The sequence below is a fragment of the Eulemur rufifrons genome, chromosome 8, assembly GCF_041146395.1.
Source record: "Eulemur rufifrons isolate Redbay chromosome 8, OSU_ERuf_1, whole genome shotgun sequence".
Classification (NCBI taxonomy): Eukaryota; Metazoa; Chordata; class Mammalia; order Primates; family Lemuridae; genus Eulemur; species Eulemur rufifrons.
Window position 1 is genome coordinate 79,305,208 of NC_090990.1, and position 25,570 is coordinate 79,330,777.

The 25,570-nt window shown below is 36.0% G+C and overlaps 1 protein-coding gene across 1 annotated transcript in view; it reads right to left on the reverse strand.

The window, feature by feature from the left end:
- FRRS1 (ferric chelate reductase 1) overlaps positions 1-25,570 on the reverse strand; it is a 46,407-nt gene that overhangs the window by 12,053 nt on the left and 8,784 nt on the right. Inside the window, exons 2-8 of the mRNA XM_069478273.1 lie at positions 24,852-25,047; positions 23,767-23,903; positions 19,148-19,242; positions 17,593-17,740; positions 15,050-15,232; positions 7,591-7,689; positions 6,127-6,274 (exon numbers count right to left, since the gene is read on the reverse strand). Of these exons, the coding sequence (XP_069334374.1) occupies positions 6,127-6,274; positions 7,591-7,689; positions 15,050-15,232; positions 17,593-17,740; positions 19,148-19,242; positions 23,767-23,903; positions 24,852-25,047 (1,006 nt within the window). The remainder of the gene's footprint in view (positions 1-6,126; positions 6,275-7,590; positions 7,690-15,049; positions 15,233-17,592; positions 17,741-19,147; positions 19,243-23,766; positions 23,904-24,851; positions 25,048-25,570) is intronic.

A 25,570-nucleotide genomic window follows, 5' to 3' on the forward strand; every position in this document is an offset into this window, starting at 1 on the left:
AAATGAACCTTTGTCTCAAACACAGGACAAATATTAGGCCACAGACTACATTTCAATAATTTCCAAAAGGAAATAACTACATGGTATACAGATTATACTATCTGTCCAGAATGTAACAAAAGTAAAAAATGAAAAAAAGCTAGGGGGAAAATAGTCCAACTAGATACTTATAAACTACTCTTTTTAATAACCCTAATCAAAACTAAAAGCACAAGTCTTCTCAAAGATGTATAACAATGAAGACACTTGGTATCAAAACACATGTGATGTTGTGTTTACTTATTCCACATGACTGACAACAATGAGATAATCTACTGTATTATTTTTTCCTATCTAGTGCATATGAAATGGGAATCACTGTGTAATTTTATATTGTTTTTTACTAATCAGTCATGAGATTGACCAGTTTTCATATGTGATCTCTCAACTCCTACAAAATAGTTTTCAGTAACTTTCTTATTTTTAGATCATTTGTTTATTGCTTTCTCATGATTTCTTTATATATTCTGGATATTTATGTGCAGATTTATTGTGCACATAAATTTTTAACTCATTAGATTAAATACCAGGATGTCCTATTGCTGAATTATCTTGTAAGATAATGTTTAGTTTGTAAAGGATTGTCATCTGTCTTCCAAAGTAGCTGTACCAATTTGAATTCCCACAGGAAATGAAAGTTCTTTTGCTCTACAAAAAAATGAAAAAAAAAAAAAAATACCCACATGTGGTGCAATCAAGGTACTATTCAAAAGAACTTGTTATCAACTTAAAAGCATTTTCTTAAAAAAAGAAAAAGAAAAAGTATTGAAATAATCATTTCATTCAAAGTGCATTTAAAATAACAAAATATAACCCTGGAAACCAAAAAAGAAGATTGATTAAAATTAAAGGTATAACATAAAAAACTAGTAAGCCTAAAAATCAGAAAAGTCATCCTGTAAAAAGTTAGTAAAATCAATTTTTTGGCACCTCTGACCACACCATAAAAGGAAGCATAACAAACAGTGTTAGAAATTAAAAGGGCGACATAGCTGCTGGTATAGAAGACATTCTTATAATTATATAAAAATGCTATATACAACTTTAAATCAGCCAAAAAAAATCTCAAAATCTAAATGAAATGGATGAATTTCTAAGAAAATACAAAATTACAAAAATTGACCAAAGTAGTAACCATGGTGAGTAATAGAAGAATTTTTTAATTAGTTAAATATTTCCATCCCACAATAATACTGTTACGTAGGTGAGTTCTATTGTACCATTAAAAAAATTTTTTTAAGTTTAAAAATTCTTTTTTTACTTAAGCTTTTCTAGATTTCATTCTATAAGATTAGCATGATACGGAAACCAAAACTAGTCATGTGTGTGTTCACTTAAGTGCCTACCCACATTCACAAGCCCACAACCATAGACCAAAATCACTAATGAACATAGATGTAAAAAGCTTAAAGAACGTATTAGCAAATCAAATCAGTTGTGTATTAAAAGAATAATAAAACATGACCAAGTAAGCTTTATCCCAGAAACATAAGGATCATTCAACATCCATAAATCTATAAAAAACTAATAAAACATCACCTCAATAGTTGTCCAAAAAATATTCGATGAAATTCAGCACATCCTCATGATAAAAATTCTTAATAAAATTAGGAACAGAAAAACATTTCCTCAACACAATAAAGGACATCCACCAGAAAAATACCACGAACAAGATGCTTAACGCTGAATACCAGAAGCATTCACGTCAAAATCAGGAACAGAACAAGAACTAAGCATGAACTTAACCTTCATGAAAGCAGATGTCCATTATAATTTTAGAGTTGCATTGCATTGTTCTATTATAATTTTGCAGTGCTACTCTAAGGGGATTCATGATTAGTACAAGACTCCACAGTATTATGTGACCTATAGTGTTCCTAAATTGTTTAAATAACAGGTCATGTGATAAAAGGGTCTCTTGCCACCTCACTGCTGCCATTCTATACTGTTCTGCAAGAACTGGACAATACAATGAGACAAAAAAGAAAATGAGGGCTATTAACCTGTCATTGTTTCCACAGGATATGACATTTATCTAGAAAAATCCAAGATAATCAACTGGAAAACTAGGTGGCTAAATTCAAGATAAATATTTAAAAATCAATAATTTTCCTATACATCAACACATTTAGCAAATGTATGAAAAACAATCCCATTCACAATTATCTGTTTTAGGAAACTATTAAACCTAGGAACAAAGTAACAAAAAATATATGAGCCCCATAATGAAGATACAAAGAAAACCATAAAATTTCATGGAAAGACACACACGTGCAGGACCTGATTAAATGGAATATCTCAATATGTTCCTGCATAGAAAGACTCACTATTGCAAAGAGTTATTATTCCCCAAATTAATCTAAAATTTCACTGCAATTTCAATCCCAGTCCCAATAGGATCAAGAGAATTTGACAAATCATGTCTAAAGTTCATCTGGAAGAAGAGATACACACAGAGGCAAAAAGTCTTGAAAAAGAAGGCCAGAAGGGGAATCTTGTTCTATCAACATTTAGAATCTATTATAAAGCCATAGTAATTCCAACTCATACAAGAATAGACAAATAGATTAATAGAAGAATGGACAAACCAGAAATAGTTCAATTTATTGATAGGTTTTAGTGTATTATAAAGAGTCTTTGAGGCCGGGCGCGGTGGCTCACGCCTGTAATCCTAGCACTCTGGGAGGCCGAGGCGGGTGGATCGCTCAAGGTCAGGAGTTCGAGACCAGCCTGAGCAAGAGCGAGACCCCGTCTCTACTAAAAATAGAAAGAAATTATATGGACAACTAAAATATATATATATACAAAAAAATTAGCCGGGCATGGTGGCGCATGCCTGTAGTCCCAGCTACTCGGGAGGCTGAGGCAGTAGGATCGCTTAAGCCCAGGAGTTTGAGGTTGCTGTGAGCTAGGCTGACGCCACGACACTCACTCTAGCCCGGGCAACAGAGTGAGACTCTGTCTCAAAAAAAAAAAAAAAAAAAAAAGAGTCTTTGAAATAATGGAGGAAAAAAGGGACTATTCAAAAAATGATATTAGGACTCTTGGTTATTCATTCAGCAAATACTATTACATCATGGCTTGTTATAACGCAGAAAATGAGAAGTGCTTTATGTAATGACTGCCAAGAAAAAAGAGTGTCAAGAAGAAAGAGATGATAACTGTCAGGAGCTACAAAAGTGTCAAAAAGAAAACAATCAAGAAAACTACCAAAAATGACAAGAAAGGCACTAAAGAAGCTAAAAATCCTGTATTAGTTGAGTGGCAATGATGAAAAAGAGACCACAGTCCCAATGAGCCTGAGAGACAAGTTGGAAGAAAAGTGTTTTTAAACTCTAAATCACCATAGAGCCGTGAACTAAGCATGAACTTAACCTTCATGAAAGCAGAAGTCCATTATAATTTTAGAGTTCCATTGCATGACGCTGTTATAATTTTGCAGTGCTACTCTAAGGGAGTTCATGCTTAGTACAAGACTCTGCAGTATTATGTGACCTATAGTATTCCTAAATTGTTTAAATAACAGGTCATGTGATAACAGGGTCTCTACATCATTAATTATTGAAATTGGTAGGTTTCCTAATTATGAATTACGTCTTTATCCAAGTGATTTCTATCTTTCAGTTTAAAACTCTCAGCATTTTACATTTGCTTATCCCAAAATAGGATACTGTCAGCATTGTGGAGAAAATAGCAGTTAGCAAAAGGTTTTAAAAGGATGGATCATTATGAGATTTTACTGAAATGGGGCACGTTTTACATTCATATGGGTTGCAAAGATATGATTACTTTGAAAATTGGCTTAAAGCTCAGTTTTTAAGCAGAGTTCAACTTACAAATGGTCCACATACATATGACTAAGTAATAGAAAAGACAATGATTTATGTGGTAACTGTCCTTTGTTCCCTAGTATAAAAGAATTGGAAAATGAATTTCCTGGAGTAGCAATCTCCAGGTTTGTTTTTTGGGGTGTTTTGTTTTGTCTGTATTGTACTCCACCAGTTAAAAAAAATGAGCATGAGCCCTTAGTATACATATATTTGTAATAAACATATCCATGTATTATTGTTTTAATATGTATACTATAAAATATATTAAAACAGAAAATTTTTAAATGAGATAAAAAATAAACCTAGAAAAAAGAAGTTCTAGTATTATATGCTGTATTTCCTGGACTGCCTTGCAATATGTTCACCTTAGTTGGGAAAATCCCATCCTAGAGCAGTAAGTTATCAAACTACAGCCCACTTACAATCACCTAGGGTGCTTGTTAAAATGCAGATTCCAGGCACCAATGACAGATTCAGTGGGTCTGAGGTGGAGGTCAGAAATCTGCATTGCTATCAGTCACTTCAGGTGGTTCTGAAACAGATTAAGCCCCACACTTCCAGAAACACCACAAGAGATAAGGCAGAGGTTCTCCCTCCCATGCAGCGATATCAGCAGGCAAAGGAAATAGAACAATGCTCTGTTCTTTACACATTTTGTCCATTAACTAGGTTTTACTGAGGGTGTTAGAACTACCACTTAAAACATTGTTCCTATTGGAAAATATGTGCTGATTTCTATAATGCTAACCCATGAAGAAAGGTTTGGCAATGCCATACACACACACACACACACACACACACGCACACTTTGTTATACAACAAAACTTTTCCATTTAAGTAAAATGGCCGGCAGGGCATGGCAGCTCATGCCTATAATCCCAGCACTTTGGGAGGTTGAGGCAGGAGGATCCCTTGAGTCCAGAAGTTCAATACCAGCCTAAGCAATACAGCGAGACCCCCACCTCTACAAAAAAAATGTATTAAAAATTAGCCAGGCATGGTATTATAGCATGCATCTGTAGTTCTAGCTATTCCAAAGCTGAGATGGGAGGTTTGCTTAAGCCCAGGGGTTTGAGGTTGCAGTGAGTTATGATTGCACCACTGCACCACTCTAGCCCAGGTGACAGAATGAGAACCTGTCTCAAAAAAAGGGCGGGGGGTGAAATACATAATTTCAGTTCAGTAACTATACATATCACCTATAACTAAATCTTCAAATCTTGCTAAATTTTCTCTGACACCAAGTATACATTTTATCCTGCTTCGAAACATTTTGGGGCTCTATTTTACCAATAATAGACAATTTAAATCACATGATAGAATATTCTAGGCTTTTCACAATTTTATCTGTACCACATTTCCTGCTCTTCTTCTCCCTTTATCCCACCCCTGACTCTCTATTCTACATGCCCACCTTCTCACTATTTTCAAAGTAGGCTATATTCTCAAAATTTTAGGCCAATGTTATCCCCTAAGAGATGAGTCACTAAATACTATATTGGGTTTTCTTGCAGCACCTCAAAACATCATTAGCCAAGACCTTAAACAAAATCAAATTATTCCTATTAATGTGTGTTACAGTATCCACCAGTGTAGTCATCTCAAGGATAAACTAAACATTCAACACAGAACTATCAATACCTTAGGCTGCACCTGGCATCAGATTCACTTAGGAAGATGTAGGACATGAAACACAGCACACCAGCAGGGCAGTGTGAGGCATTCTTCCCGCAACGGGAGGTCATGGAACAGTTCACTCAGCTGTCCAGCAGCTATTCTATCTCCTCCTCACCTCCCTGGAGGAAGCTCAGGTCTAAGGAAATGAGATTCCTATTGGGCAGGTTTTCTTACAAGAACCACTATCTCTTGCAATAACCCCACAGGCACTGTTTCTAGGGTCCCTGCAATGCTAATGTCACTACATTCAGGGAAGCCCAAAGATATGGCTTCTTGCAAGGTATTTATAGTTCTTCTGGTCAAATGCATTTTACCAACCAGAGGCGATTTTGATCATAGGCAATGCTGCCTTTTAACATAGTTGACACTCTACCTTTATCTAGTTTCCAGAGAAGCACAGCTATAAGAGCATCTTAACTAAAAGTCAAAAAATTTTTAGGCAAAATGGAAAAGGGTTATAACTCCTTATCCATAAGTGTGTACCTTATGATAGTAGTCTCTCCAAAAGAGCGGAGGTGGGGAAGGGAGGAAGGAAGAGAAACAAAAAGCTTGAAAAGACAGTTTTTATCAATATACTTACCATCAATAACTGCACCATCTGCTAGAAATATGTAGTAGCTTGTGTTTAGATCAAATCTATTCTTAACCCCAGGAAGGGTAATGTTTCTTCTGAAGGAACACTGCATAATACCATCTGCCAACCTCCAAGCCATATCTTCAAGAGTATCCTACAAACATACACAATGAGTCTTCTTAGCACTTCCCAAATATTTGCTAAAAATAAGATATGATCAAAATCCTGCCCCATTCAATTTCCTTTTTCTAAGACCTTATGTGTATGCTTTGTCTGCAATATCATTGTTTTTCCACTTCCTCTTTGAAGAGTACAAGAAACATTTTCTCCAGTTTATTTGTTTTTATCCCATTTGGCAAAAATATTATTTTTACTTTGAGCCAGAACCCCACAATTCCTTGACCGGGGTTGGAAATTTTAGCAGATGAACTAACTCCATTTGGCCACTAGCACACAATCAAAAACACTGAAGAAACCATTAGTAATACCCTAGTGGCCAAAATGCAACATGTAACTGGGGAGAAGTTCCAAGCCAGCTGTGAGAGTCAACCCCATGGGAAAGCTCTGGACAGTTATGCATTAGGTGATAGCTACTGTTCAGTCAGAGCTCATTTGCTATGTCATTAAGTGATAGCTACCGCTCTTTCAGAGCTCACTGCTTGTTCACTGCCCTGTGAAAAAGACACTCCTCTACCTGAAATAGCCCACCTTTGACACAGATGCCAACACAGGGCACTTAAGACAACTGGTGGGCACCAGTTTTAACCAAATGTGCTCCTCCTTCTCACTAGTCAAGAAACTCTGTCACTAACATAAGCCTCTTCCTGAATACTTGTCTGGCGCTGGGCATGATGGCTTATGTCTGTAAACCCAGCACTATGAGAGGCAGAGCCAGAAGAATCACTTGAGGCCAGGAGTTCAAGACCAGCTTGGCAACATAACGAGACTCTGTCTCTACAAAGAATAAAAAAATTAGCTGAATACGGTGGCATGTGCCTGTACTCCTAGCTCAGGAGACGGAGGCAGGAGGATAACTTGAGCCTGGGAGTTTGAAGTTGCAGTGAGCAATGATGATGCCACTGCACTCCAGCCTGGGCAGCAGAGCAAGACCCTGTCTCAAAAAAAAAAACAAAAAAAAACCTGTCTGTAAGCTTTTGAAAAGGGGTTAATGCTCTATCTTAGCAAGCCATAAAATACTTTTTTGTAAGAAGCAACAAAAAGGATTTAAGTGACACAAGCAAGAATTCATCTTTCCCTACAAGAGAAATTTGTCTTGTGCTATCTAAAGTGTAGAAAAGTTTCTCAGAGATTATTGTGAAAGGAACCCTGCTGCCAGGCACCTGCTCAAGCTAGGCTGTAACTGCAGGGATTGGAGACCATCTTGCAGCAAGCTGTGCCAGTGATAGCCACATAGCTGGAAAGCGGACCAGCCTTCTGGGAAGTGGAGCTTCCCAGAATTTTCACACTCACCCTGGAGTCCATCACAGGGTGACTTCGCCCTGTCAAATGGGAAGGCTGTATGTGCACTGTCTGATCTTCACGAATACACAGATAAGCATCATCATCACCCTGAAAAACAATTGCAAATGAAAAAAGTTTAAAGGAATTTCAGCATTTTGGTTTAAAAAGAAAAGTCCCTAAGAAAATCAAATATTATTTGATGCTTTTAAAACATAACTTACTGACTCAATCTTGAATGATATTATGAATTCTAGAGAATTGGCTGTCCAATTTGTTAATTAAAAATAATTTTGTTATAATACAAAAGCACTAAAATTTCAGTGTAAAATTATAGATTAAGATTAACATATAAAAAAAAGATTAACATATAACATGTTCATATGTCCATAAGTCAATCACCAATTGAATACCACTTTAATGCTTTTGTATATATTTATCTAAATCTATTTCGATTCATACTTATTTTCTCCTTGCCAAATGGGAAAATATATAGCTTTGTTACCTTTTTTCCGCTATTTACCATGAATGTTATTCCAGATATTTATTTGTTAATAAATATCTATGTCCTATATATTTTAATGACTGTGAATACACTCCATTATATTGGATATTTTTGGTAACTTTTAAGATGGAAGACACTGTAATCAAATATTGCCACATATTGAACACACTTAATAGATCTCGTGTTACAAAATTGAAACAAAAATATCTGAGCTCAAGGGGGAGTTTTTTGTCTGTCTACTTCTTATCTATGCTTTAGTCTCCAATATTCCTTGACTCTGAAAGTGAAATCTTATTCTTTAAAGTGACTATGAGAGGGCAGACTGTAACTTTTCAAAATATGTTTAAACAATGGACCAATGAGTAATCTCGATTTTAAATAATTGTCTATAATTTGGTATTTCACTTATTTTCTCCACAAACTATTTAACAAGGTTCTTTATGTGTGTTAATCACTAAATTCCCTAAAATCCAAGACTACCCAGGTAAAATAAATTTTGCTATAAATTCCAATATTAAATTCTGATATATTTATATACTTTCAGACTCAAATTTATTTTAAAATGTTCCACTTTTGAAAACTGTCAAGGACATACTCTTAGCAAAGCAACTATTCACTGTTACACATCTTATAGTCAAATCAGAATTAGCTCAGGTAAGAAATTTGGAGCAGTCTTAGTTTAAACCAAGAGTTGACAGACTATGGCTTGCAAACCAGATTCAACCTGTAGCTACAACTCATGGGCTAAGAATAGTTGCTACAACCCCTGTGGAAAGCATTATGGAGGTATCTTAAACAGATTCAAGTAGACCTGCCATTCGATCCAGCAATCTCATTATTGGGCATATACCCAAAGGAAAAAAGGTCATTCTGTAACAAAGACACATGTACCCAAATGTTTATAGCAGCACAATTCACAATAGCAAAGATGTGGAAACAACCCAAATGCCCATCAATACATTATTGGATTAGTAAGCTGTGGTATATGTATACCATGGAATATTACTCAGCTATGAGGAATAATGAAGATACGACATCTCTATGGTTCTCCTGGAGAGAGTTGGAACCCATTATATTAAGTGAAGTATCCCAAGAATGGAAAAACAAGCATCACATGTACTCACCAGAAAATTGGTTTCCCTGAACATCACCTAAATACACATCTAGGAACGACACCAATTGGATATCAGACTGAGGTGGGGGGTGGGGGAGGGGATGGGTGTATGCCTACCAATGAGTGCATTGCGCACCCTTTGGGGAATGGTAACGCTTGAAGGTGCTGACTCGGGAAGGGGGGGTGGGAAAGGGAGGGATATATACCTACATGATGGGCGCAACTCGCACTACCTGAACAGACACGCCTGGAGCTCTGACTTGGGGAGAAAGGCGGTACATGGGCAACGTATGTAACCTGCAATTCTGTATCCCCCATAACAATAAGATGAAAAAAAAAAAAAAAAAAAAAAAAAACAAAAAAAAGAATAGTTGCTACATACTTCAATGGTTAAAAAAAATTAAAAGAAGAATATTTCATGACAAATAAAAATATATCAAAGTCAAATTCAGTATGCATAAATAACATTTTATTGGAACACAGCCACACCCATTCATTTATGTATTATCTATGGCTGCTTTTGCACTACCACTGAGTTGGGTAGTTGCAACAGAAACTATATGGCCCACAAACTCTAAAATAGTTGCTATCTGGTCCTTTACAGAAAAAGTTTGTTGAACCCCAATTTAAACGATGCATATATTCTAGAATGTCTACCATCAGTGAAGTATAGGAATTCTTTTGTTATTTAAAAACTAATTAATACAACAAAATGGCTGATTTTTGAGGCAAACTGATGATAAGAAGTAAACTAAAATACTAAATCAATAAAGGTGGACTGCCCAAATATTGGAGAAGATGATTGGGCTAGAGAACAGATAACTCTCAGTTCTTACTATTTTAAATGAAAGATAAGAGAAAGTTCTAGCACAACCTTATGCACCAGGCAGTTCTAAAACCCCACATTTGGAGCATGAAAGCACACAACATAAGAAGTTCCACCAAATCGCTGGGTTGTACTGAAGCTCTCTCCCAAGTTTGCCCCTCTCAATTCAAGCATCTAGAATGTGCTCTATGAGAAAACATTGTGCTGGATACTGTGGAAGAAATAAAGATGACTAAAATATGGTTCTTACAATCAAAGCCTATGTTTTAATGGAGGAGAGAGACAGCTACAGTAGTACATTAAATATGACAAAATAGAGATTCAGGCAAGGTGCCAAGAAAAGACAAATTATACATGGCCAGAGAATTGGAAAAGGCTTATCAGAAAAGATAGTAATTAAGCAGAATTTAGAGAATAAAATATATTTATATAAGGATAAGGTAGAGCTGAGATTAAAGGAAAGGTTTTCTAAGTTGAGGAACTTCTTGGACCAAAGATGTACAAATATAAAAATATATGAAAATTTTAGGAAACAAGTAATTTTGTTAGCTAAAATGTATAAAGAGTAAAGAAAGAGTTCAAAGGCTAGAAATTCCAACAAATATTCTCAAGACTTTAAAGACTCTTGAGACAGATGCTAAAGAAAAAGAACAATTTTTCCATAATTACCAAAGGTGTGAGGAGATATTTTTGAGACCATCTCAATTGTGACTTGGGAAGAGAATTCCAGTGGCTGTGTGAAGGATAAAATGGAAGGGAAAATCATGGAGACAAGAAGACTGTTGAAGGGTTACTGCAACAGTCCAAGAAGGAGACAATAAAGGTATAAGTCAAGTCAGAGATAGTGAGAAGGCAAAAATGAGAAGGAAAGAGGTATGTTAGAAAGATAGAATCAAAATTTCCTGGGAGATCAGTAGCAATGAACGTATTAGCACGAAAATCTTGATTTCTTAATACTATTGCTACTAAAGGGAAGCAAAGCTCCTTTGAGAAGTGATGGAATGCATGAAAGCATGTGTGGAGAATATCTTGTTATGCCAGAAACAAAGGCATGCTCAAAAACTGATGGAGACACATCAAAAGGGCACAGAAACCAGCTTGAAGGGGCTCCCATGGCCACATTTGGATCAACATGACCATCCAAAAGAAGAACGGTGGTAATAAACTACAATACAATGGTCAAAAGGAATCCATTAGCCCATGGTGTTACTCAGAAAGGGAAGGGAAAGTGCAGAGAAAAGAAAGCTCTTCTTTTCAGAAGAATGTCAGCTAATAAATAAGTTAGCGAATCGCCATTTTACAACCACAAATGTAACAATTGATTCAGAGAAAGAACATCAATAAATGCTAAAACCATTTGGTAACAGATTATTGGGGAACATAATATTCACACAGAATCAAAGGATCATCCCACATATTACTTATTAATTACAAAAAGAAAATATACCTTCACAATGGAGAAACCTAACAGACACCAGTGATCACACATAGCATCATCAATAATAGAATAATTTGACACTGTATAACTTTTGATATATGAAAAAACATCTCTTATATAGTATTTGTGCCAAAAATCTTAACATAAATCTATTATATAAATTATAGAACATTCTACAAAATAAGTGACCTGAAAAAAAAAATCAAGAGAAAAGGTAGGGGTCATTGTTCTAAAGTAAAGGAAATCAAAGGGATATAACAACTAAACTCACTGTGTGATAACTGACTGGATCTTGGATAGAAATTTTAAAATAAAACAGCTACAAAGGACTTTATTAGGATAATTGGGGAAACTGGAATATAGACTGTATATTCCATAAAATTACCCTATCCTTGTTAAATTTTCTCAATGTGATAAAGATGTTGTGGTAATTGTAGAAGAATGTCCTTGTTCTTAGGAGACACATGTTGAAAACGTCAGGGATGAAATGTCACGAGATCTATACAGCTTATTTTCAAACAGTTCAGAAAAAAAGGTGTATTTATATACGCCACATAAGTCAATTGAGATAGATAGGTAGATAGAGACAGAAAGAGAGGGAAAGCTAAAGTAGCAAATCTAGGTGAGGGCCCTATGGGTATTCACTCTTTCAACTTTTATGTAGGTTTAAAACTTTTCAAAACAAAAAATTGGAAATAGAAGGAAGAAGGACCTAAGAGATGAATGAAAGGGAGGTATTAAGTCACAATCACAATTTCTCTGACTATCAAGGAAGATGGTAGCCGCAATGAGATAGTCTATAAATTGCCTAGGACAATACCTGACAAGAAGCAAGCAATCAATAATGGCAGCCGCTTTTCTAACATTGTTGATCACCAAGAAAGGGGAACACAAGGAGACATTAGAAACGAAGACAGTAAGTTCGGTTCTATAGATGTTGATTTGCATTGTCCAGGAATACTCAACTGGACGAGGCCAGCCAGCAACTGGAAATCACAAAATAGAGTTCAAGAGAGGTCAGGACTGGAATATGCTAGAATTTGGGAACTGAGAGATCATGTATGGAACAAAATGATACAGGGCAGGGGAAGGAGAAGGATGGAACCTAATAATGTGTGTACTTGAAAAACCTTGTATTATTTAACAAAATACCTCAGATAGGGAAGATGCATGTACAATAAGTCCTCACTTAAAGTCGTCAATAGGTTCTTTCTTGGAAACTGTGATTTTATGCGGAATGATGTGTAACAAAACAATTTTTTTTCCTCATCAATGTTATAAAAAAATGATGTTGAGGGAAATTATGTTATTTGAGGACCTGATGTACATCATTCCATTTACAGTCAGTTTCCAAGAACCCATCAATGACATTAAGTGAAGATTTACTGTGCTTAGAAATTCAGTTAAAATTCAGACATTAACGAGTCATTTTTAGCAAAAATATGAGAAATTATACATTTCAATTTTAGTGATGAGGTCTAGTGCCAAAACAATTACTATAATTAATTTACAAGCCATATTGAAAAAAGGGTATAATTTAGGTTACCTAATCAGCATTCATAACATCAGATACTTTCAGTATTTAAATTTACATTATATGCTCAAAAGAGATAGCAGGTCATAAAAATACCCTAAAAATTTAAAAATAACAACTGAAATAGAAATAACCACTTTAAAAATATGTTTTGAGGATGATTCATTTCCCCCACTTCAGGCAAACAGGTGTACAGATGATTTTAATCATTAAATAGGCTTGCTCTGTAAATCAACTGCACCTGCATAATTAAGTTTTTTTATAAACATTTTTGATGAGTACTATACTAGAAACAGACAAGACTTCTAAGTAAGATAAATATATCTTGAATTAGAGATAAATGCTTTTGTGCCATCAGTGCCTACAATTTAGAACAGAAATAACTGGCCTACCTATAGGCTACTCGTCACCACACTCAAAGCAATAACAGTGTCTTTCCCTCTTGCTTACGATTTTATGTGACCAGTGGAAGGAAATGTTTTAGTATACAATAGCAAGAACTTTGGCTATGAAGTGGCCAGAATAGGTCAAGATTTTTAATGACTAGAGCATATATCTGAATGAGTGCTGTATCTCCGAGAGAAGAATCACAATGAATTTATACATTTTTTCAACAACTTAATCCTCTTTTGGACTTATTTTCAGAATTTCTTCCATAGCCAGTTTTATCATGTTCACACAACAACAAGCCCTACCACCACTTTTCATTATTACTTTATAGTCATATTTTATTTTTAACCCCATCTCATTATTTGCCTTATACGTCAAACTTGATTCATTTTTGCCAGCACTGAGAACATCCAAAAGAATACACTACAGGTCTGATGGCAATTGCAAAAGGGTAAGTGAGGAAAATGTTTTGAGCAATTGCAGCATCATCTAAGCATGTATGAAATTTCCCATAAAAGCGATATTGAAGGGGAAAGATTCATAATTTTTCTTATTTGTTATTTTTTAAAGCACATATCTTATATCTCATAGATTTAATTTATATCCTTTGTTTAATGGCAGAGGATAGCAAGTGCATTGTAGAGGTATATAGTAAAATATGTAGTTCATATACACATACTGAAATGGCATTCCACGAAAGAAAATTACACCAGCTTCCGATGACACTTGCAACCACTACACAGAACCTATGTGATCAGAGTGCACTTTCAGGGAAAGCATTATTTCCTGTACCATAGCCATGTCACACTCACTTCCTTTTCTATTTTTGAAATGTGATTCCCTAAAGAAGTGGTAATAAGTTTAAATCCTGACAAGAAGAAAACTCTCAAGAAAAGACTCTTTGCCTCTGCTAATGTGGAAATAAGGAGCTTTCTCCATTTGTGGTCATCCCCAGCTTCCCAAAGCCAACTCTGCTTAAACAAGACCTACATACGTACTGGCCCCAAACTCTTCTTCCTGCTCCCTGGGAAATCAGGATGCTTATGCAGCCCCTGCTCTTCCACACCACAGTACAAGGCTGCCACCTACAGGATCATTTAATCCATTCAGCACCACCCAGGGAGAGCGAGACTCCACTTAAAACAAATGTTGCTTTCTGCAGATCTGACAAAGGCGCCTATTGTAATACATTTTCTGGATATACAGGTTTAATTCCCTATTTGGGAAATGCACTGAAGACTAAAATAGGACACCAAGAGCAGGAGCACATGCTTTAGTTCTGGCCACTTGAGTAAACAACTATGATTTGAAAAGCATTATACAAAACACGACATTTTATGCAGAGTGATTTTTTTTTAAACTAAGCTTCCTGCTTTATCACAGAGAGATACACAGACATACAATGGCAAATCCACTGGAAATAAAATGATTTTCCTAACTTTCTGTAGGACAGCCTGTTCTTGGAGGTATATAACTGCCTGTTAAAATCATAAAATATTCAAAGCTGTTTAACTTGGAACCTGTTCTAAGTTAGTTTCCCCTTTCTCATTCTACCCTTAAGTATGATCATTTGACTCTGGAACAAACAGCTTATCTACCATTGATTAGATCTCACTCCAGTGATTGTCCTTTCATTACCACTTATGCAAGTGAGAGGTACAAACCATCCATCGGTCATGAGACAGTGCAAAGGATAAATAGCCTTTACTGGGACCACTCATTTCAACCATCACTGATTGGTTATCTCTTGTGAAGGACAAGAAGACACAGGCAGCCTTCTTCTCTGGGTCACAGTTCAAAGGACTTCTAATACAGAACTTCGTGTTCCCACAGTCTGAGGCACTGACCTAGAAAAATGGCAGGAAAAAAAATCTTAATTACCAAAGAAGCAGTTCATTGTCAATGACAGAAGAGCCACTATCTTCAAGTATGGGTTTTTCTTTTCATAATAAGGGTTCAAATAAGAAAATAAAAGACATACCCTAAATTAGAAATGATCAGAGCAATAGTTAGATTTTAAACTTTTAAACTTAATTAATTTTAATTAAAGTTTGGAAAACATAACACTAGTTGGACTGTAATTGTGCAAGAGTATTAAAGTTCCTTTAATACACAAAACATTTCACATTCAGTAAGTTCTGGAGCAAAGTTTCTAGTAAATTTTAAGAAACTTCTTAGGGAGTATTTAAGTCCCTAATACTTAATTGACATTGATATTCTTACATAAAGGGTTTCCTCTCTAGTTCTCAGAGATGAAATCTTAAAAAAGTAAACAAACAAATCTTTACCAAGCTATTATATTTAGAATTTGGATTCTGCTTCTACAATTCAAATTCAAATTTGATACTGAAATAATATAGGAAAAAATGGCTCCCCAGATATACGCCACCATTCCAAATAATAGTAATGATTTAGTGGAGGGAGAAACAAGCAACAATCTACAATGATTTCATCGAGATCTTCCTGATAAGGAACATAAGAGGAAGAGTCTTAAAAAAAATCATCTCTATAATTTGACAAAGTAAATGAGCAGCCCTTGCTAGAATGGGCAGTGACAGGACTTTTCAGAAGAGAGCTAAACATTATGTTACCAGATTTAATGGAAATGTAAAGACAAATCATAGTAGAGTGAAAAGAACAAGCCACTAGGAACTAGGAAACTTAAACTTTGTTCTCTGTTCTCCCCTTCACGCCACCACATTTGCCAAAGAATTTATTCTCCCAAGATCCCTTACCCTTCAACTATACAACAGGAAAGCTGAAAGAAAGATACCCTGAGGTTTCTCCTGGCTCTAAAAATGCTATAATCCTAAGACTGAATGAACTTCCCTATAATTAGAGATTATAAACTTGGCACAGAGACACAATAAAAGCTCCAATAAGAGCTAATGCCGTTTATGTGAATATATGGAGAGACAACAATATTGTTAACAGATTTCTACTGGGAAGCTCAGGTCCAAACTGACTATTTATTCCCCTAAAGCAACTTTTAATTAAATAAGCATTAAGACTCAACTGAGAGCTAGCACAAATAACAGATCTAATTGTATGGTCAAACAAAAGTGCAGCATTTATAATAATGTAATCAAATATAATGTCCATATATTATAAAATGTAGACGAGAAAGAAACAAAGACATTACATAGGAGCAAAGTGCTTTACTTAGCCTTTTCTATGTGAACAAAGATATGAAAGGATAATAAAGCAAAGAAAAAAGAGAAGGAACTAATGTTTACTGAATATCTATTAAGTGTAAAGCACAGTTAGAAAACTGATATTCATTATTTTGTTTAATTCTTACAGTTATACTGTGCTAATATCATTATTTCTCATTCTATTGGTGAATAAATTGAGACTTTGAAAATTAAGTAATTTGTCCAAAGACACATAGAAATTAGAAAAGTCAGCATTCAGGCCCACATTTGTTCTTTCAACTGTAACAACCTGCCTCAAGACATTTTTTATTATATCCACTTCTGAGCTAAGAATTCTAATTTATCAGAATTTCCTGCAGTGAAACCCTTCTTCCTAATGTTTCTAATATGCATTACCCTTTCCAAAATATGCTTTAGTCAATCATAATTCTTTTGATTCAGAGGGCCTAAATGGAATTCTAGCTGATGAGATTTTCTGTGGTTCAGCATATAGAATTCTCTAGTACTCTTTGACCTTAATAAAATAACATCTAAGAGTTATATCACCACTTCAAGAATCTCTTCCAAATCTTATCTAAATTTAGCGTAAGCTCCCTCTCCATTTTTGATATTTGGCTATATGAAAGAGAGAAAGAGAGAAAGCTGTATCTTCATCAGATTTATTTTGAAATGAAAATATATCCACTACTAGTACAGACTACATGTGAATGTCATAACCACACCTTGAACATGCAGGGTCTTGACCATTCCCTGTATTCTAACCTTTAAGTCATAATGTTGCAATGAGAACTTCCTTCAGATTCCCAAAAGCTTCCTACCACAACCCAGTACAGCTAGTTCTCTTTGCACTTACTTTGCCAAGCACAGGATCACAATATCCGACCACAAATATACCTCTTTGCTCACATAGAAAAAACTAAGTAAAGCATTTTACTTTTATGTAATGTCTTATTTATTTTCCTTCTCTTCTACATTTTATAACATATGGACATTATATTTGATTACATGTTATTTTAGATTGCATTTAGTAAGGCTATAAAAATGTTACTTACTGATTTAGTTAAATGGGAAACCGGAGACAATGTTGGCAAAGGTGCTATTGTAGCTTTAGGTGTTGTAAAAGGAAGTGCATTTGGCTGTGAAATTACAGGACCAGGAATCTTCACCCAGTAGATTTTATATTTCTCCACAACTGTGACTCTGAAATGCAATACCAGTGAGATTAGAACCCTGATTATGGCCCACCACAATCAAATCAAAACTTTAAAGGGGAAAAAAAAAAAAAGGAAATGAACTAGGAACACATGACTTAGTACCTAACAGTACTACCGATTTTGTCTCAGGCAAATCTCTAATGACCCTCTTCTGCCCCATCACTAGATGATGTCTTATTGCTCTCTCTTCCTCTATCCTTCTCTTTTCTTACTTGTCTGTTCTTTGGGCATATTCACAACAGCCATGAATGCCAGACCCAGAGACTAAACTGCACATATGTCTACTTCCTGGCATATAAAGAACATACTACTACTCATTTCATGGCGCACTATTCGAATTCTTCGAAAGAGCATGTGTAGCAGACAACTACAGCAAGAAACTATATAGAGCCTACATAAACAACCAGCAGCTCTCACTGGGGTGGCACCCCCCTTTTCACATTCCACCTAATACACACATGCAAAGCTATGTTACTGTGTGCTGGGAACCTGTGCACAAAGCGAATCAGAAAACAAAGACATGACAGGATGGCAACCCTACTCTTAAAATATATGTCTGTAACACCACCCAGGAATCATTATGCAACTTAATGACATTCCATTTCCCTTTGCATATAGGATTAATAAAGAAGTACTATTTTAATTCTACTGAGTTTCATAATTTTTAGGAACATGCAGGGCCTTACTTTGCTGACAAGCTAATCTAAGAGTTGTACCACTACAGAAAAGTCATCCAAATATCAGGACTTATATTTGTATTCTCACACAAAAAGACTCAAGTATTGATTGATGGCTCTTACTAGTATTATGGCAGTACAATACTTCATTCACTCAACAAATCTCTAATTCTGCCTGTTAGGTACCAGGTCCTGTGCTAGGTGCTGGTTATATACCAGTGGGGGGGAAAAAAAAAAGCATCAATAAGGTGGTGTAGGCCGGGCGTGGTGGCTCACGCCTATAATCCTAGCACTCTGGGAGGCCGAGGCAGGTGGATTGCTCAAGGTCAGGAGTTCAAGACCAGCCTGAGCAAGAGTGAGACCCCGTCTCTACTAAAAATAGAAAGAAATTATATGGACAACCAAAAATATATATAGAAAAAAAACTAGCCGGGCATGGTGGCACATGCCTGTAGTCCCAGCTACTCGAGAGGCTGAGGCAGGAGGATCGCTTAAGCCCAGGAGTTTGAGGTTGCTGTGAGCTAGGCTGACGCCACGGCACTCACTCTAGCCCGGGCAACAGAGCGAGACTCTGTCTCAAAAAAAAAATAAATAAATAAAAAATAAAAATAAGGTGGTGTCATCACTATACCTATACAGTATACCAATAGGTATGAAAATGATAGACTACTATGGTTTCAATTACACTAGTTAGAGTTGTAAACTCTTATACTCACAGAAACTGTACGTGATTAGGGGCACTGCTTGGAGCATTCCAGTAGACTTTAATTTTTGTTTTCTTGGATGCACTGGTATGACTCACAGCTGATCCCTGAAATAAAAGGGAAAAGAACTACCATTCACTCACTCGATAGCTCAGCATGGCTGGAAATGCTATCATCTTGCAAAATAATTTATCAGTGCATGACCTTGGCATTCCAATGAAGACTATTTAGAACAAGGACACAGATACTCAATAAATAACATGTTGATTGGTTAACAACAGATTAGCAGCTGGTTCTGTGAATAAATTAGAGTCAGCAGAAATTTAAGAACTGAAGAGAGTCATGAATACTGGGTGTGTTAATACTAGATAGAGCCTGCTCATTATTCATTTACACTATAAATTTATATCCTTCCATTAATAGATACAAATAGAATCCAGAAGATTCATCAAAAGAAAAAGATTCATCATGCCTCCAAACATGTAGCGTATTTTAGCAATTCCTTTCTCTTGAACAATCTTGTTTCCTACTTTCAAGCACCTGGCAAACTCGTATTCATTCTTTGAGGCCTCACTTGAAGACCATCTCCTCCAAGAAGCTCTCCCCCAATTACCTCCAGCCTGTGTATGCTTCTAACCAAAGTTATCACACTGTTCTATGTATCTGTCTTATGGTCAGATGTCCTATTTAAGTGTAAGGCTAGGAGTTCTTCAAAGAGTAAGAGTAAATCTTGTCTATCACCATATCCCTCACATCCAGGGCAATTTGTAGTATAATAAATTAAATGGATGAATAAGTAAATAAATGACAAAAATTAGACCTCTGTCACACTCTAGAACTAAATGTTTAACATTCAAACCCTTCAAAAATCGATATAATAAGAGTAAATATACCATAAAACATCACAAGCTATAAACTCTTCAAACTACTGCCCTACATTTCCTAGGATGTTGATGTGTAAAAATATATTGCGAGCAGTAAAATTAAGAGAAAATTCTAAGCATTGCGAATCTATCTAAATGTCTGCAACACATGGTTTATGTCATCATTCATCTTGCAACCACCACCCTGTAGGGAAAAGACAAAACAAAAGCCGAAAAAGAGCAATTACAAACTACAGTTGGCCCTTGAACAACACAGCTTTGAACTGCATGGGTCCACTCATATGTAGATTTTTTTTCAATGAATATATTGAAAAATTTTTTGGAAATTTGTGGGAATTTGAAAAAACTCACAAACTGCCTACCCTAGAAATATTTTAAAAATTAAGAAAAAGTTAGGTCCATCATGAATGCATAAAACATATGTAGATACTAGTCTATTTTATCATTTACTGCCATAAAATATACACAAATCTATTATAAAAACTTAAAAATTTATCAAAACTTATAACACACACAAATACACGGTACCAGTTACAGTCGAGAGAAATGTAAACAAACGTAAATATGTAAGATTAAATCATAACTGCATATAAAATGAACTGTAGTACATACTGTACTACTGTAATAATTTCATAGCCACCTGTTGCTATTGCAGTGAGCTCAAGTGTTGCAAGTATTCGCTTAAAACTCCATGTGATGCTAATCACCTCCACGTAAGCAATTCCTCTTGCCAGTAAATTGCATACCACGATCTCTGGTGGTTCTTGCATATTTTTCATCATGTTTAATGAATACTGTAAACCTTGAAGGACACCATGGAGCACACACAAAGTGCCACTAGTTATGCTGGAAGTGCTTCCAAGAAGCAGAGAAAACTCATGACTTTTTCCTGTAGGAAAAAGATGAATTCCTTGATATATACCATAAATTGAAGTCTGCAGCTGTGGTTGTTCACCATTTCAAGATAAATGAATTCAGCATAAAGACCATTGTAAAAGAAAAGAAAATTTGTGAAGCCATCACTGCAGCCATGCCAGCACACACTAAAACCTCATACTTTTTGCAAAGTACCTTTTTGTATCATATTAAAATGCAGCTCTTCCTTAAACAGATACAAGTAGACCTACCATTTGATCCAGCAATCCCATTATTGGGCATCTACCCAAAAGAACAAAAGACATTCTATAAAAAAGACATCTGCACCCGAACGTTTATAGCAGCACAATTCACAATATCAAAGATGTGGAAACAACCCAAATGCCCATCAATACATGAGTGGATTAGTAAAATGTGGTATATGTATTACCATGGAGTATTACTCAGATATAAGAAATAACAGTGATATAGAATCTCTTATGTTCTCCTGGAGAGAGTTGGAACCCATTCTATTAAGTGAAGTATCCCAAGAATGGAAAAATAAGCACCACATGTACTCACCAGCAAATTGGTTTCCCTGATCATCACCTAAGTGCACATTTGGGAATAACACCAACTGGGTGTCAGGCAGATGTGGGGGGGGGGGGATGGGTGTATGCCTACATAATGAGTGCAATGCGCACCATCTGGGGAATGAATGGACATGCTTGAAGCTCTGACTTGGGGGGGGCATGGGCAATACATACAACCTAAACTTTTGTACCCCCATAATATGCTGAAATAAAAAAATAAAAAATAAAATAAAATGCAGCTCTTGGCCGGGCGCGGTGGCTCACGCCTGTAATCCTAGCACTCTGGGAGGCCGAGGTGGGCGGATCGTTTGAGCTCAGGAGTTCGAGACCAGCCTGAGCAAGAGCGAGACCCCATCTCTACTAAAAATAGAAAGAAATGATATGGACAGCTAAAAATATATATACAAAAAATTAGCTGGGCATGGTGGCGCATGCCTGTAGTCCCAGCTACTCGGGAGGCTGAGACAGGAGGATCGCTTGAGCTCAGGAGTTTGAGGTTGCTGTGAGCTAGGCTGATGCCACGGCACTCACTCTAGCCTGGGCAACAGAGTGAGACTCTGTCTCAAAAAAAAAAAAAAAATGCAGCTCTCATGTGGGTTCAGGATTGCTATAAAAAAAGGCATACCTATAGACTCTAAAATGATTCAAGAAAAAGCGACGTCATTGTACAACAACTTAAAGCAAAAGGAAGGTGAAGGAGCTAAAGCTGGAGAATTTAATGCTAGTAAAGGATGGTTTGATACTTTTAGGAAGAGGTTTGGCTTTAAAAAAAGGTCAAAATAACAGGAAAAGCAGCTTCTGTTGACCAAGAGGCAGCAGACGAGTCCCCAGATGCCATTAAGAAAGTCATGGAAGAGAAAGGATATCTGCCTAAACAGGTTTTTAATGCAGACAAAAGTGCCCTATTCTGGGGAAAAAAAATGCCACAGAGGACATTTATTAGCAAGAAAGAGAAGCAAGCACCAGAATTTAAGCCAGGAAAGGTTAGACTAAATCTACTGTTTTGTGTAAATGTAGTTGAGTTTATGATCAACACTGCCCTTATCTATAAAGCTGCTAACCCCCAAGCCTTGAAGGGAAAAGATAAACACCAGCTACCCATCTTTTGGTTGTACAATGAGAAAGCTTGGAGAACAAGAAGGCTTTTTCTGGATTGGTTCTAACAATGCTTTATCCCTGAAGTCAGGAAGCAACCTTGCCAGTAAGGAACTGCCTTTTAAAGTTCTTTTTATATTAGCCAATGCCCCTGGCCACCCAGAAGCCCATGATTTCAACATCAAAGGTGTAAAAGTTGTCTACTTGCCCCCAAACACAATGTCTGTAATTCAGCCTCTAGATTCCTGGTCATAAGGACCTTGAAGGCTCATTACACGTGGTACTTTATGGAAGAGAACCTTGAAAGAAAGAACATCATGCAAGTCTGAAAGGATTACACTAGTGAAGATATCATTGCTATAGAAAAAGCTGTGAAAGCCATCAAGCTCAAAACAATAAATTCCTGCTAGACAAAAGAAATATATCCAGATGTTTTGCATGACTTCATAGGTTTCACGACCGCACCATAGGAATTAACAGAAGATAACTTGACGAAGATGACTGCTTCCAAACCAGTGCCAGACAATGAGGAGGAAGATGTAGAAGAAGCAGTGCCAGAAAACAAACTGACGTTAAACAAGTTAGCAGAAGGGCTCTGATTATTCATGACTGCTTTTGACTTCTTTTACAACATAGACCCTTCTATGATAATGGCACTGAAACTAAAGCAAACAGTGGAAGGATTGGTACTGTATAGCAACATTTTTAGAGAAATGAAAAAACAAAAATGTCAGACAGAAATTACGACGTATTTCCGTAAAGTTACACTGAGTGTGCCTGCCTCTCCTGCCTCCCCTCCCACCTCCTCCACCTCTTCTAACCCTGAGACAATAAGACCAACCTCTCCTCTTCCTCCAGCCTATTCACAAACACAAGACAAGTGAAGACAAGAATGATGATCCACTTCCACTTAATAAATAAATATATTCTCTCTTCCTTATGATTTTCTTAATAACATTTTATTTTCTCTAGCTTACTTTATTGTAAGAATATAGGATGCAGTACATATAACATACAAAATATGCGGTAATAAACTATTAATGTTATGGGTAAGGCTTCCAGTCAACAGTAGGTTATTAGCAGTTAAGTTTTGGGGGGAGTCAAAAGTTATATGCAGATTTTTGACTATGTAGAGGAAGGCGAGGAGCAGGGGGCCAGCACCCCTACCCCCTGCGTGATTCAAGGGTCAACTGTGAACACAAACCTGTATGTCTTCACAGGTCAAAAGTTGTGACACTTGACTGTTATTCAATGTGAAGGAGCCAATAGGAAGACCATTCAAATCCTCAGCATCACGAGCTTCTAGGAGAAAGCCTTTAAATGGTCGCCCTGACAAAGTAACTGAGAAACAGACAAAAAGATAAGTTAAAAGATTTAGCAATATCCCAAAAAGGAATATGTAGAGGAATGTTTAGAGGAGGTACATCACAGTTAGAAGCAAGTGTACATATGCAAAACTACGCCTGGAGAGAAAAGAGTAGAAATCATCCTACAGATAAGGAAGTTCTAAATTATGCTCCATAGGACATTCACTCCATGAGATATTAATGGCCCTTCAGAGGGAGAAGAAAAGTAGGTGATGGTCAAGGGGCAGTCCATAGGGTTAAATTAGTTTGGAAAATGCTAGATGAAAGTAAGTAACTTGTTTCTTTACTGCAAATCCCTTAGGGTGTTTAATATCCCACTGTGCACTGTGAAACTCTAAGAGGTTTATTATATATCACACAGGGTATTCCAAATTTATTTCTCCATACACCCTTTTTGTTAGAGAGTATCTATTAATATTTTGTATTTCTAGAGTTGCAAAAAATAAAGTTTGCAAAATGCTGTTACAAATAGACCTTTAACAATCAGCCTACATTTTGCCAGAGGGATCAGGGAAACCTAAGATTACATTATGTCAAGAAAGACAAGGGTTTATTATAATTTAAACAAGATTAAATAAACTGTCTTTCAAGTGACAGAACCACTGCAAAAAAAAGAAAAAAGAAATAAACTTTCTTTTTCTCTTCTATTGAGGTAATAGTACAAATAAAGATATATTAAATAATTATAAAAACTTATTTTAAAACTTGTTCTGAATGGGTTTCTGAACAAGTTTACATGCAACTTAAGTAATACAGTCACCTGTAATAGTTAAAGAAAAAATAGGAAGTATAATATGATAGTATCTTACAAAAACGAGTGAATAGATTTAAGTAAAATAGTCCAAATCCAATAATAATAAAGATTCATGAACAGCATAAAAGTAAAACTCAAAATGTAAATAAATGAATTCCAGCACAGTACCTTCGATCTGCTCTCCTGGTCTGAATGTCATCTGGCTCACTGAAATGTTGTGAACAGGAGCAGACTGTGGACTATGACCATGTTTAGGAATCATTCCATGGCATGACTTTGTTACTCTTCCATTGGGATAATTAGCCACAGAACTAATGAGCAACAGGATTATGAAGGTACCAAGTGTAAATCCAGGAACTGCCATCTCAAAAAGAAGATTAAGAGCACATTATTTTCAGATTTAAATTAAGTAAAATATAAAAGCTTTAACACCACAAGACTATAATTCTAAATAACTATTTGCTTTCAATGTTTAACTATATTCTCAAAATGCATAACAAAAAAGAATGTGATATGTAAAGTCTGACCTGGATTTGAATCTCAGCTCTACCAATTACCAACTATGAGACTTTGGGCAAATCACTTAAGCCTCCATTTCCTTACCTGAAAAATGAGGAAACTAAGACCTTCCTTTCAAAGTTATCTTTTTTGAATTTCAATATATTAAGGGGGTACAAAAGTTTTTGTTACGTGGATGAGAGAAAGAAACAAATGAAACAATCAAGAGCTTCTGAAAAAATCTATAGCATAAGAGAAGCAGAGGATTTCTTTGAAGATTCGGAGGAAAACATAACTTTGAAAATGGTTGATTAATACAGGAAACAGAATATTTAAGAAAATAACTGTTAATGAGCAGAGCAGTACGGGAATTTTTTTATGCAAACCTG